General features: G+C 42.6%; 2 protein-coding genes across 10 annotated transcripts in view; one reads left to right on the forward strand and one right to left on the reverse strand.

The window, feature by feature from the left end:
- Window positions 1–9,518, reverse strand: part of LOC119658911 (synapse-associated protein of 47 kDa) — a 96,232-nt gene extending 86,714 nt beyond the window's left edge. For all 9 annotated transcript variants that reach the window (XR_005250302.1, XR_005250301.1, XM_038066723.1 and 6 more), the window contains exon 1: window positions 8,655–9,518. Coding sequence is in view for 7 of the 9 variants with exons in the window: in XM_038066723.1 (XP_037922651.1) it covers window positions 8,655–8,842 (188 nt within the window). In the remaining 2 variants the exon portion in view is untranslated. The remainder of the gene's footprint in view (window positions 1–8,654) is intronic.
- A 117-nt stretch (window positions 9,519–9,635) lies between these two features.
- On the forward strand, window positions 9,636–10,395 carry LOC119658913 (zinc finger CCHC domain-containing protein 10). Its single transcript, XM_038066729.1, has 2 exons — window positions 9,636–9,796; window positions 9,860–10,395. The coding sequence occupies exons 1-2, from the start codon at window positions 9,750–9,752 to the stop codon at window positions 10,326–10,328; spliced, it is 516 nt and encodes a 171-aa protein (XP_037922657.1). The 5' UTR covers window positions 9,636–9,749; the 3' UTR covers window positions 10,329–10,395.
- Window positions 10,396–14,581: the final 4,186 nt, after the last annotated feature.

A 14,581-nucleotide genomic window follows, 5' to 3' on the forward strand; every position in this document is an offset into this window, starting at 1 on the left:
GGAGGCGACCAGTTACACCAAGTGGTTCATCAACTTGTTCTCAAGGTATGGGACAGCGAATCAATGCCTGACGATTGGCAACGAGGCATTATCTGTCTCATACATAAAATGGGAGAAATCACACATTGCAGCAATTATAGAGGTATCACGTTGCTGAGTACCATCTATAAGATATTCTCCACTATCTTGCTAGGCCGAAATTAATAAGACTGATTAGGCTGACCCTGACCAATGTGCGAGGCCAGATAAAAGCAGCAGGATCACTCTCAATACCATTCGACATCAACAACGGTCTACGACAAGAGGATGCCCTATCATGCGTCCTCTTTAACCTGGCCCTCGAGAAAGTGATCCGTGATGCTGAGGTAAATGCAAGAGGTACGATCCTCTTCAAGTCCACCCAACTACTGGCCTATGCTGACGATATCGACATCATGGGAAGAACCACCCGAGATGTACAAACTGCCTTCATCCAGATCGAGCAGGCGGTAATCGGCGCGAGATCTTGGGCTGCACATCAATGAAGGCAAGACAAAATATATGGTGGCAACGTCAGCACCGAAGACGAATCAACCAACAACATCAAACCGCACTGGTCAAGCACGAAGAAAAATAAGGATAGGAGAATACAACTTTGAGACCGTTGACAATTTCTCCTATCTAGGGTCGAAAATCACAACCGATAACAACTACGATGATGAAATCCGCGCACGGTTGTTGTCAGCCAACAGAGCCTATTTCAGCTTACAAAGACTGTTCCGCTCGAAACGTCTCACCATAGGGTCAAAGCTCTTACTGTACAAGACTATGATCTTGCCAGTCCTCATGTATTCCTCGGAAACTTGGGTTCTTAGCAAGAAAAATTCCGAACTCTTGGCCGCGTTCGAGAGAAGAATCCTCCGAAGAATTTTTGGCCCCCTACATGAGGATGGACGATTCCGTAGCCTACACAATGACGAAATCTATGAGCGATACTATGACCGTCCGGATGTGGATAAAATCCGACTCAATAGGTTACGGTGGGCAGGTCACTTAATCCGTATGGATGAGGATGATCCCACCCGGAAAGTCTATAAGGGCAATATCTATGGTAGAAAAAGAAGACGAGGCAGACCCTGCCTAAGATGGAGCGATGGCGTAGGTCAGGACGCCAGACAGCTTTTAGGGATATCGAATTGGTGGACCTCGGCGCAAAACCGGGATGTCTGGAGTTCCTTATTAAGGCAGGCCTAGACCGGATACCGGTTGTTGCGCCGTTGATGATGATGATGATCCAATTTTCAGCATTTTCCTTTCAAACAGATAATATAAAAATTACTTATAGAAAGGGCACAAATATTGATCTTTCCCTGAAAATGCATTCCCCACGCATTACTTTTTTTTTCAATTGTTATCTTTTCGTAGCGACCAACTTAATTTGTCTGGATATGATTGCTTTTCAAATGATTTATCCGACCTTTATCCTTCTGATAATACGCACAGTCATGAATCTCATTTGAATGTTTTGCTTCAATGACTTTGATAAATATTCTCATAAAATCAAGTTGGGCTTATGCCAGCACTGCGGACATTCATATTGGCCCCATCAAAATGGGAGAGTAGATGTATATCTTTAAAATTGTACCATTTGAGTCCTATCCCAATCGAATGCAAGTGAAAAAGAAAATAATCATTTGAATGAATGAGTGCATTGGGCTTCTGCCTAATTTCTCGTCTCTACTATAATATATACCGATTGTCCGTAAGTCGATTAGGGTAAATAACTTTGTTTCACAAATACCGAATTCACATCGATTTTTGGGAATTCCCCTCCCTCCCTTTGCATTATCCGTTTTTCACAAGCTACTCCCTTTGGTTTATTACCAATTCTTGTATTCCAAAGGATTTTACCTAGCTAACTATGTCCACTCGCTACATTCTTGCCTGAAAACTAGAGGTTACAACATTTGTCGCATTTCCTGATCCAAATCCAAATAATATAGCAAACAGTACACTACCAGCACACCGATGGCAGAGAAAAGCGCAGCCCTGGTTTCCACTTAAAAGAAAAGGACTTGACACTATCATCGATCCATTAGTGACACACATTTCCATCCCTTTTCGCTTGGTTGCTGCAGCTTTTACATGTTAAACTCTATCAAATAGAACACAGCAAAACGCAATCACAGTTGAACATGGCAAGAGAAGGCGGGGGGATGCATCGTAGAAGCCAAAATTGAACTAGCTCCAAATAATCCAACAGAGAATTTAGAGGAGTAAATAAATTTCCTGCAAACAATTCGAAACTTTTTTTTTAAATGCCAAATAATACCTTCATGTTTTATTCACATATCATATTTTCTGTTTGCTGTCTGCAAATGTCCCTTCCAATTGACGACTCTCGGTTCGTACTGTCGTTTTGCACCCGTTTGTTTTCGTCGTCATCCCATTTCAGTGTTATTCGGAATACATTCAGTAATATTCGGTATTCTGTTGATGTGATGCCTTTAGATATTTTGCAGGACTAATGGGATAATACGCTCGAAGGAGATATTACTTTATTGCTATATGTTGACACATACGTGGGTTTATTTGCCAAGTTTATGACTCATATATAAAAGGGCATGTCAATTTCAAATAGCGACTGAAAACATTTAGGGCTTGTTTTTTTTATTGGTTTACACTTGAAAGTAGTATTATTGGCTATGTCCAGGACCAAAATTTGCTGTGATCTCTGTTCAATAGTTTCGGTTCTCGCCGCCGCATAGAGGCACATGAAAAGTTACGCATAGCCAATAGTTTGGCTTATAAATTATGTAAGGAACTCATTGAGATGACCGAAATGGTTGAACGTCGTACCTCAGTTTCCGATCCTGGCTGCCACGTGGAATAATTGTTGGCGCAACATTCCATATTGGATCAGGGCCTTGAAGTGTGTTAGAGCACTTCATTCAAGACCTTAACGGTACACTACAGTACACTGTAGGAGGCAATGTGGTCAGCATTGCGCTCGCCCGAGATTATTACCCTGATTTGACTCAGGCCCTCATTCGCAGCTGAGTCGACAGATATCCGACGTCAAATCACGATACAAATCCCACTGCCACCAATGAGATTTGAACCTCGACGTTCCATATAACAGTCTTCTGCTCAAACCACTCAGCTATCCGGACATCCATTACAAGTATTATGCGTTAAAGGGCTGAAAATGGAAAGTAAGCAGTCGTCCTACAACTCAAAAGAGCTGATCATTGAATATCATATAGCATTCAGAAAATAGTGCAAATAGCAAAACAGCTAAAGTCTACTGTTCATTACAAAGTAAAAAACTTTAAAGCAAGAGGCTTCGTTTCTCACAAAACGACAGATTTTGAGTGACATATAGAACAACTCCAAGAGAACGACTTGAATATGCTCAAGAGTTTGTTAATAAGACAGAATAGATCTGGAAAACCATTATTTTTTGCGACGAGTCTAAATTCAATACTTCCGGTTCCGATGACCCGCAATAAGTGTAGTGAAGATTGACCTAAAAAGATTGTAATATTAAACCAACAGTTAAAAATAGCGGTGACAGCATCAAGGTGCAGAGTATTATAGCGTCTAAAGGACCAAGGTTAGTGTAGATAATCCAAAAAAAATTCACTAAAGTAGACCAGCTGCGGTTGCTATATTGGGTTGTCAGCCGTAATATTAATTCATGACAATGACCCAAAACAGACAGCCAGGTCGTTAAGGAATGGGTTCTCTATAATGTTAAAAAGAATCCTCATCCAGCTCAAAGCTTGGATTGAAATCCGATAGACCATCTGTGGGCACACATCAAAAACGATATACATGATAGAGGAGTAAGGAGCATAAAGGACCAGAAAAATCACATAAAGGATAACTAGACGCCTATTCCTGCAGAAGTTACCCAGAAACTTGTAGCAAGTGAGAGACGAGAGAAGAGACGAGAGAGAAGATAACTAATGGTCACCATATAAAATATTGTTAGCCGACCCCGCTTGTGAACGGGACAAAGGCTGAAGAAAAAGAAGAAGACCACATAAAATATTGTTGGCTTAAATTGGTTTTCTTTGTATTAAATTTAAAGTGTCCAAGTTTTTTTGGCTGTGCAAAACGCTTATTTTTTTAAGGTTTTGTGTCAAACAAAACCTTATTAGAATCGAGACGGTGTCTGTCTGTCCGTCTGTCTGTCTGTCACACCCGATTTATTCAGAAACGGCTGGACCGATTGTCACGAAAATTGATGACAGTATGTAATCGGGTGTTCCCTTTGCATGCAGTAAGTGGCGCCATCTTGTATTAAATTTAAGGGGGGGGCTCCCCATACATGTGAATGGAGGGTGCAAATTTTTTTTTCACAGAATGTAGCCATGTGGGGTATCAAATGAAAGATCTCAATTAGTACTTTTCGAAACTGGTTCAATATTTGATATTGGGTGAAACATAGGGGAGTGAGAGCTCAAAATATGACCCCCAAAAAGTGTAACAGGTCTCGTTCTCCGAACCTATCCAACCGAAAAATCGGAAAAAATCACAGTGGTGCATCTCTACGAAATCTAGGCCTCAAAATATATCCGATTCCGATATCTGCACAAATAAAGTTGATAATAGTATATTTCCACATTTTAGAAATTTACCCGGCACCCCCCTTATGTTCATTCCAGAAGTACAAAATTTGGCATGCGTGTAATGCACAGTTTGGTCAAGTTTGAAGAAAATCCAACTATTATTCACAAAGTTATAGGGGGTGAAACTTCACATTTTTTTGTGAATTTCGTGCACTCTACAACCTGCATGACGTCATACCACAACGAAATGAGTTCTTATGAATTGGGTCACAGAGAATTATTTTGTTTTAGTTTTTTAGTTATTTGTCAACCAAACATGTGTGTATGTAGGTATATAATATATGCGTGCTAATGAACTTTGCGGGTAGTGCCTAATTCAAATAGATGTAAGAAGTAAATCGGAAATATGGGTATGATCCATTTATATACGTGCATATATGTGTACAGTATTCGGAAATATACAGTTTGTTTGTTTAGGGTGACCGGAATATCTATGGCTGTAATATGTACGTATGTCTCGTAGTTTGGAAAAATATGAAAGATTATGTTGAATTTGTAGTTACACACGGATAGAAAAATGTGCGTTGAAATTTCTTACATAAGATGAACACAAAACCTTTATACTCGAAGCACGAGCTTCCGGTATTCCGAGTTGTTTTATTTTAGGACTATTATTCTGTGTCCGAATGGAATGATCGCCTCATGCAACACGGTCTCAGATTGAATTTAAACAAAACCGAATTTTTGACGACCGATCCCCATGAAACAGGCACAATCACTGTCAGCGGCAGTGATCTGCCCAGAACTGAGCGATTTAAATACCTCGGGTCAACGCTATCAGCCAATGGAGAACTGCGTTATGAAATTGCTTCACGCATTAACGCAACCTGGGTGAAGTGGCGTTCCACAACTGGTGTCCTTTGTGATCGACGTATCAACGAACGTCTCAAATCTAAAATTTACCGCAATGTCGTCCGTCCAGTCGCTCTCTATGGTTTTGAGTGTTGGCCGACCATAAAAGACAATGAACAGCGTCTTGCGGTAATGGAGACGAAGATGCTACGTTGGGCTAGTGGCGTCACACGTTTAGATCACATCCGAAATGAGGATATCCGCGATCGTTATGGGGTTGCACCGATCGTGGAAAAATTGCGAGAGAGGCGTCTTCGATGGTATGGTCACGCAATTCGTGCAAACGAGAATTTACTTGCCAAGATTGGTCTGAACATCGAAGTCGATGGTAAACGACCAAAAGGCAGACCTAAGCAATGGTGGCTTGGTACGCTGGATGGGGATTTGAAAGCCTCGAGATTGCACCCAGATCAGGCATTCGATAGAGCCAAATGGCGAAGCCGATCACGACGAGCCGACCCCGCTTGTGAACGGGACAAAGACTGAAGAAAAAGAAGAAGATTCTGTGTCCGAATAGCTCAGTGGTCAGAGCACTGGGTTATAATACGGAAGGCCGCGGTTCAAATCTCGCTGGTGGCACCGGGATTTGTATCCAATTTGCTTTCTGTACGAATTGCATATCATTTCAAACTATCAGAAAGTATTTATAACTTTTCCAAAATGGAACAAAAAGTCATTGACGCTTTATTTATATCGAAGCTTTAGTTGCTGCTTTTGTTAATAAAAAAAAACTCAAAGCATCTTATCTTTTAATTTAAGATTCCTTCAACATATATGGACGCCCGGGTAAATCGTACATAATTATAAAAGAAGACAAACTTGTTTTCCCTTATCACTTTCAGTCGCCAACAGTGTTTCAACTACTTTTCCAGTTGAGTCATATCGTATATGTGTTATCGATTCAAGTGAAAAACTCGTCCCAGAAAATGTAGGAAGAAAGATATGCGGAACTGAAATTACGAGATGCATACACTCGTATTTATTTGTTTTTATCACTGCATGGGCCGTCCATGCCCGTCATTCCAACATGTATAGATTTTTATTGGGCAAATATTGGCATTCAATTTTCCAATTTTCATGTAATTAATTCCGTCGAATCAATTTCGAAAACCAAATGAAAAAGAATATTAAAGTGCGAAGCATGCCACATTAGGAAAACACCATAATTGCGAAAGGGTGATTTTTTACAGAACTTTCATTGAGAGGACATTATCACCCAAAGATTGAAGAGATGGTGTTAAATTATTTTTTCATCCATACTTATGAATTCAGAGTTTACCCTGAATCGTGCCAATTGACCATAATCTCGCTGCTCCGAAAACTTTCCGACAGTTCCAAGCAACCAAGGACAACCCATACGCGACATTGTCCTCCTAAAAATCACAACGACCACCTTATGCCTTTCCTGATTCTCGCAACGATTCACCAGCTTAATTCAATTTTTTGAACTTGTTCCCGATAAAAAGTGTCAAAACGCTTAACACAATAAAATTTATGAATAAGACATGGCAACAAGGACATCACATCCACTCGAAAGCATCTCCGCCAGAAAAGGAATATATGTAGAAAAACAGCCACCAGCAGGCCAGATATCATGAATGTTAAGCTAAAACGAAATCCAACTACATCTGAAGGAAGCGCACATACTCGTGCCTTTCACGTTAAGCGACATGCCCGTAGCCTCGTCATTTCCAAACCACCTCCATCACTCCACACCATACCAGAAGCACACTAGCAACTCGTCCTGCTCGCCGCGCACCACAGCAAACCAGACCAAGTACAATTCAGAGTTGCTTACATAACAATTGCCTACTCTTTTCAATGCTTCAATTTCTCTAAGTATGAAATGCAAGGATTTTTCGGGGATTGTGAGAATTAGTAGGAAACCTCAATGAATGTTTTTGCTCTAATTAGTTTTGAGTATTCACTGCTACTACTGAAAGGAAGTTAATTTGGCAAATATGGATAAGAGGCAGTGTGAAGCAATGACAATTGACACAGGCCATATGGGAGTAAAATCCGATAATTCCACAAATTTTGTCTCTTTTCATCGAAATCATTGCCAAGCAGATGATTGAGCTAATTCGTCCTGTGTCCCTGCTGGGAGAAAATCGACGTAACGTACGAAACTCAGGAAAGCGAAAGCAAAGCCTGGAAGAAAGAATGAAAACTATGAATGACCTGCTTATTTTTCATGTTTCATGTATCGTGACACGGGATGAATACGCCCCAAGCGTATGGAATTCAGATTAGGTGTCGCGAGTAGCGACCTACAGAACCTCGACTTTCATGCGGGGAAAATGTGACGACGGAACCTGTTGATTGCTCGATTAAGGAGAAACTTCTTTGACTTGTGTAACTGTTCACAGTTGATCGATACTGGGCGCAGCAGAGTTGAATGATTATTTTCATTGTTGCAGTACATCTTAGAGGTCAATTCGGAACGGAATTCCAAGAGAACAACTATCGCATGCTCACGCCATGGATAAACGTCCTCGTCTATTGAAGCCTTCCTGACTGGGATCACTAAGCAAACATGCAAAGCAGATATAATCCTTCTAATTGGCACCAAAAAAGCAGTGCCAGGAATGCTTCTACACACATATCTCCGTCCTCTCTGTAATATTGTGATGTAGGGCAGAAATGACGTTTTGGTATCGATCCGTGGCGGGAGGCGATAGTGGTATCTGAAAAAAGACAAGAACACCAGCATGCAGGAAGGTTCTCTCTACGCTTGCTAACCACCCAACGTGGACGTAGTAGCTCCACTCCTCGTCCTCGTCGTACACTCAGCCCCCTTCCTCATCGCAGCGCTTCCCCTCTTTCCCGTGCTACCCCTTTTTAGACGCCCTTCAGACTCCAACGACTTGCGAATATCGAGCGCAACGTCCGCCCCCGCTCTCCACGTCGACCAAATCCATACAAAAGCTTCTGTATGCGCAAAAAAATCAATTCCAACGTGCAAACATTATTCTCTTCTCCACCAACCCCGGGCTCCCGAGGTACTTTCCTGAGTGCAAAAATGTGTTCAGACTTATCCTAGGTTTATTGGGCAAGGGCAAAATGTAAAAACAGACATGGTCGGACAGCAATCCCCCTGTGAGTGTTAGGCTTTCAGGATGAAGCCTGATAGCTCGACTTTTCTCGATAGCAAATAGCAATAAAAAAGAAACGTTTCCTACTAACCTCTGTTTCTTGTCGCCGTCCTCAAGCCCTTCGGCAACAGGCTGCTCAGTATACTGTGCTGGCTGTGGTTCCGCTTCGGCAGGAGCTACGGCGGATGATTGATTTGTGTTCTCCGGAGGGGGGACCTCTTCGTCTTGAGGCTGCCGCCCCATCCAAGAGGACATCTGATTTGTAAGTCCTGAAAACATTATGTATGGAAAACCTTTTTGTCACACTATCTAGGAGGTAGCAACTCAAGCGTCACGGACACTTTCACGCGTGAACAACGAGAATCCTCTTCCGTGCGGATCCTTGAAATCTTGTCAATGATATGAATTCTGCCAACGCGATTTCAGCCGTCTATCGTCCTGCAATTCGGCCAGCTATTACCTAACGTAACGTGAACAACCCACTTCTCCTCGAAGTCACTCAGTGGCACCGATTTTCCATAAATTTCAGATGTTCACCTTCACTGTGAGATGGAAACGAAAAAATCACGTCAAATCACAAAGCACAAGTATCTCAGGCAGTTCTTTTCTTTTTCTCTACAATTTCAAATGTGCACAAAGGAACAGAAGAATTGAGTATTGAATTTGAATTGAATTTATTCGACGCCAGCTCGACGACGACTAGCTTCCTTGGGAGCCACGTCCTTTTTTGAACTCGAGTACGTAGCGAGAATCCTTTCAAGCTATCGAGTAGCAATCCAATAAGAAAAATCACTTCGAAAGTTGTCAAAACTCTAATGCGCCTGCACTTCACACATGCGTACTGTAAACAATGCGCGATAATGCAATGTGAAGACAATTGTACTATATTGAAAACTAATTGCAGAGAAATTTTAAATGGTAATTGTTCAAGCTTATATTGATTTCGCAGTAAATATTGTACAAAGCACTGGCAACAGCTGATAATTGAATAGAAAGAATTTTTGATCTGTGTATAAATTGTCAAGGCCAATCAAAATTGGGTCATTAAACGTACTCATTTGAACAGATTCTCGCCTCTCTCAAAAACATCTGTTTTCCACTCCGCTCTCTCTAATTTTGAAACGTCAAATGCCGACGTCAGATGGACTTGCTGTCAAACGTTTGTAGTGTTTTGGACGATTAGGTCATGACGCTGTTGAATTTAACTGCGAGGAAACTCGCCCTCAAAAAGAAGTGAGTACTATTTAATCTTTGTAATTTATTATTGATTTGTAATGAGAAAATTGTTTGTTTCAGGGAAGCGAAGATCGCAGCTGCCTTCCCAAAAGGCGCCCGATGTCAGAAATGCCTTGAGTACGGCCACTGGAGCTACGAATGCACGGGCAAACGCAAATATCTCCATCGTACATCCCGCACGAAGCAACTGAATAAAAACCTCGAGGAAAAACAGATGAAAGCATCCGCGAACAGTGGGGTTGGCACAAAGTCCAAGCGTAAGAGGAAGAATTCTGGTTCTTCATCCTCCGACTCAGACGATAGCTCCTCCTCGTCCAGCTCATCTTCGTCAGAAAGTGAAGAGTCTGAAGGTTCTGGCTCATCGGACAGCGAAAGTGACTCGTCGTCCTCTTCATCAGGTTCGTCGTCATCGTCCTCGTCTGGAAGCAGTCAAAAAGGAAGTGGAAAAACTAAAAAGAAGCGAAAAGTGAGCAAGTCTGCATCGTCTTCGGACGCTTCCAGCAGCTCCTCTAATTCTGACGATGAATAAGATATTATGTGTGCAGAGCATTAGATGTAAATAAAGATTAGGTTTTTTAAGTATGAAAGTAAATCTTTGTATTTTGGCAGACTTGTTTCTCCTTGCATGTGTGGAGGCTGCAAAGTGGGACCATTGTGTATTCCCACACCAGATGAATCGGGGTTTAATGAGCAGAAAATGGAGTTATGCTGGATTTCTATCAAGAGATCCAACTGGACTTCACAAAAAGTGGAATGGGAGGTAATCCACCATCCATGCTTCTTCATTTTAGGTCCAATAAAAAGTACGGTTGCCATTCATATGTTGCAATGCATCTGGAGAAATCTTTCTTTGTCGAAATTACCATTGTCAGTAAGAGTTCAAAGCGTTTATAGTGGCATTTCGTACCATCACCAGTTAGGTAGCCGCTAGGAGTGCACCTTTAAGGAGTCGCGTTGGTATATTTCACACCTGACTGATATCTCTCCTGATGCTTGTGAAGCGACGTTCTAGCCGCCTTCGTTTTCGTAATTTGTACATTTTATTAAAATTATCTGCCAATAGGATATGAGATCTCTTAACCCACATTACCCAGATTTTGAACATTTTATCAATTCCTGGTGCCTTCATGTCTTCCTATTATCTGTTCTTCCAAACACTACTTCAATCCAGGGGGCCAAATGAACGCGTAAAATATGGAAGCCAGACGTATTCTGAGTTGCAGTCGCTGGCGTAGCTTTACACATTTCATCAGAAACCTGTTGCCTCAAACAGATTAAGATTGCTTTCCCGACCCCATTCGGTGCGATCTGCATAAAATCTTTTTTGGTTTTGGAAGAACAAGGTGTTGTCTGTCTTGCGCATCAAAACGGTTTTAATACCCAAGAGCGCAATTAGAACATACCCCAAGTTACAAACATGATGATCGGATTAAGTCACAGGCCTCGGAGAAATGCTAAGGCGTCCACCTCAGTCGACACGGCAGGACGGGCCCCGGTCTTGTCGAGAAATGGGCAAGGGTTCTTGACGCATGGACGGCGTCAGGACGTAAGCAAGTTAGTCCGCACACAACGAACAAAACAAATACGTGTCCGCACGCTAAATGTTGGTACCCTAACTGGAAAGATCGAGGAACTCGCAAGAGCCCTTCGGAAAAGGTGCATTGACATCTGCGCTCTGCAAGAAACCCGATGGTCTGGTTCCAAAAGCTGCGACATTGAACGCGAACGCGATAAAAATGGCTACAAATTTCTGTATTTTGGTAACCCACACACTCAATATCGTGTTGGCATTGCCATCTCAGAGGGTTTCCATGATGCCATTAAAGAAGTCGAACGATTTGATGATCGGCTGATGAAGCTCACCATTGTATCAGCTGATCGCACTATTCACTTCTTCACCGCGTATGCACCACAGACAGGCCGACCAGATGCCGAGAAAGATGCCTTCTGGCAACTTCTCGATGAAAAGACTTGTCACGTGCCTGCTGACGATTACATAATCATTGCCGGCGACCTTAATGGTCATGTGGGTGAAAAGGCAGACGGTGACAGGTGCCATGGGGGAAAGGGGTTCGGAGCGCGCAATGAAGGTGGCGAGCGTATAATCGATTTTGCGGACACCCATGACCTTGTACTTATGAATACATGGTTCATCAAACGATTGTCTCATCTTCCCACATTTTATAGTGGGAACAATAAAACGCAAATCGACTATACTCTCATAAGACGCCAACATTTTACCACTGTCACTGATTGCAAAGTCGTCCCCTAAGAGACCATCGCACCTCAACATCGGCCGTTGATTGCTGTCCTGCGAATTAAGCCACCGATAAAACGGCGTGAGGAACGCACTGGTCCGCCGCGCATTAAATGGTGGCGATTTGGTGAGAAGAAACGGTCTCACTCATACGATTGCCAACCATTACGAATGTGGAAGAATCATGGAACCAAATGAAAGACACGATCCACAAAGCGGCCTCTGCAACCCTCGGGGTCACCAAGCCGGGTAAGCGGTACATCAACCGAGATACTTGGCTTTGGAATGATGATGTTGAAATGAAGGTCCGTGAAAAGAAACGCCTCTACCACAAATTTCTCGACGATAAAACACATGCTAATTGGCAAATTTATAAGAATGCCAACCGGGAAGCAAAGAAAGCGGTCGCTGTCACCCGAGCAAACCATTTCAAAAATCTTTACGATAAACTGGACACTCGGGATCTGTATCGACTTGATAAAAGCCGTGATGAACGCACACAGGATATCGAACACTTCTGTTGTGTTAATGACAAGAACGGTACTTTGCTTACCAACCGTCGAGCCGCAACGGATAGATGGCGAGAATACTTCGAACAAATTTCAACTGAAGAATTTGCTCATCCTCCACTTCCGCAATCACTGCCGACATTTGGAGCAGTTCCACCAGTCAGCGCAACTGAAGTCGAGGAGGCAATAAATCAAATGAAATCGGGGAAAGCAACAGGACCTGACGACATCGCATCTGAGCTCTGGAAAGCGAAGAGCTGGGACCCAACACTGTGGCTCAGTGAATTCTTTAACCGGGTTATTCAGGAAGGAAGAACACCATCTGACTGGCAAGAAAGTACCACTGTTCCAATATGGAAAAAGAAAGGTAGCCCAGCAGAATGTTCAAATTACCGTCCGATCCGGTTACTTTCCCATACCATGAAGATTTTTGAACGCATTCTTGACAACCGTATTTGCGAAACCGTTGAAATAACCGTGAATCAAGCCGGATTTGTCAAGAACTGCGGAACTACTGACGCAATACACGGTGCGCGGTTACTCATGGAGAAACACCGTGAGAAGCATCGCCCTCTTTACATTGCCTTTCTGGATCTAGAGAAAGCGTTTGACCGTGTACCACACGAACTCATCTGGTATGCTTTGCGACAACACTTCGTGCCAGAAGAACTTGTGCGCTGGGTTCAATTGCTCTACCACGATCCGAAAAGTAAAGTTCGAAGTATGGCGGGTGTATCAAAACCGCTTCGTGTCTCTGTTGGAGTTCATCAAGGAAGTGCCTTCTCACCACTCCTCTTTGTCCTTATTATGGACACCGTCACACGGGATATCCAACGTCCAGCGCCCTACACACTGCTTTGTGAAACAGGCACAATCACTGTCAGCGGCAGTGATCTGACCAGAACTGAGCGATTTAAATACCTCGGGTCAACGCTATCAGCCAATGGAGAACTGCGTTATGAAATTGCTTTACGCAGTAACGCGTTCCACAACTGGTGTCCTTTGTGATCGACATATCAACGAACGTCTCAAATCTAAAATTTACCGCAATGTCGTCCGTCCAGTCGCTCTCTATGGTTCTGAGTGTTGGCCGACCATAAAAGATAATGAACGGCGTCTTGCGGTAATGGAGACGAAGATGTTACGTTGGACTAGTGGCGTCACACGTTTAGATCAGATCCGAAATGAGGATATCCGCGATCGTTATGGGGTTGCACCGATCGTGGAAAAGTTGCGAGAGAGGTGTCTTCGATGGTATGGTCACGCAATTCGTGCAAACGAGACTTTTTGGAAAATTTGTTGGCTGGTCGGAAGAACACCTCGATTATTTCTCATTGCTACTCGATATTGATAAAGAACGTTCTGTCTGGGAATCTGACTTAGTTGGAGGAAAATGAATGAGTCAAGGGTCCAATGTCTGTACTTTGCGAGATTCCACTGGAAATCTACGATGCGGTAGAGGCGCAATTTACGATACGCATAATGAGAGGTCACTTGGCGTCGTGGTCGTGAGAAGATAGAATAGCAGTTAGTATTTCTTTGATTCGAATCATAGTTTATGAAAAGTAATGAGAAATAGATATGGACGACGACGCCGAAACTACCTATCTACTTGTCTGCGTACTTTATGATGCCTTTTTAAGGTTTTGTGTAAAACAAATCTGTCTGTCTGTCACACACACTTTTCTGCAAAACGGCTAAATCGATCCGAACAAAATTTGGTGGATAGGAACTATGAAATCCCACGCATACAGTGTCATAGGTGGATTTTAACAAGAGGCTTTCCATACATGCAAAGCGGGGTTGATTTCAAATTAGTTTTAACGTGAATTATAAAGTCCACGAGTAGGGAGTCAAAATGTATACACTTAAGATGAGACAGGACTGAATTTCGGAAACTACCCAACGCAAAAATCCGAAAAAATTCAGGGTGGTGCGCTTAGACGAAATCTATGCCTCAAAACATGTGCCATTTCGATATCTGTCCAAATAAACTTACTAAAAGTATACTCTCTC

Source organism: Hermetia illucens, chromosome 6 (genome assembly GCF_905115235.1).
Source record: "Hermetia illucens chromosome 6, iHerIll2.2.curated.20191125, whole genome shotgun sequence".
Classification (NCBI taxonomy): Eukaryota; Metazoa; Arthropoda; class Insecta; order Diptera; family Stratiomyidae; genus Hermetia; species Hermetia illucens.

What these genes read in the sequence shown, in the direction of transcription:
- LOC119658913 (XM_038066729.1), top strand. Translation starts at nt 9,750, where the DNA reads ATGACGCTGTTGAATTTAACTGCGAGGAAACTCGCCCTCAAAAAGAA. An exon ending in AAACTCGCCCTCAAAAAGAA is followed by an intron (nt 9,797 to 9,859) that starts GTGAGTACTATT and finishes TGTTTGTTTCAG; the next exon opens with GGAAGCGAAGATCGCAGCTG.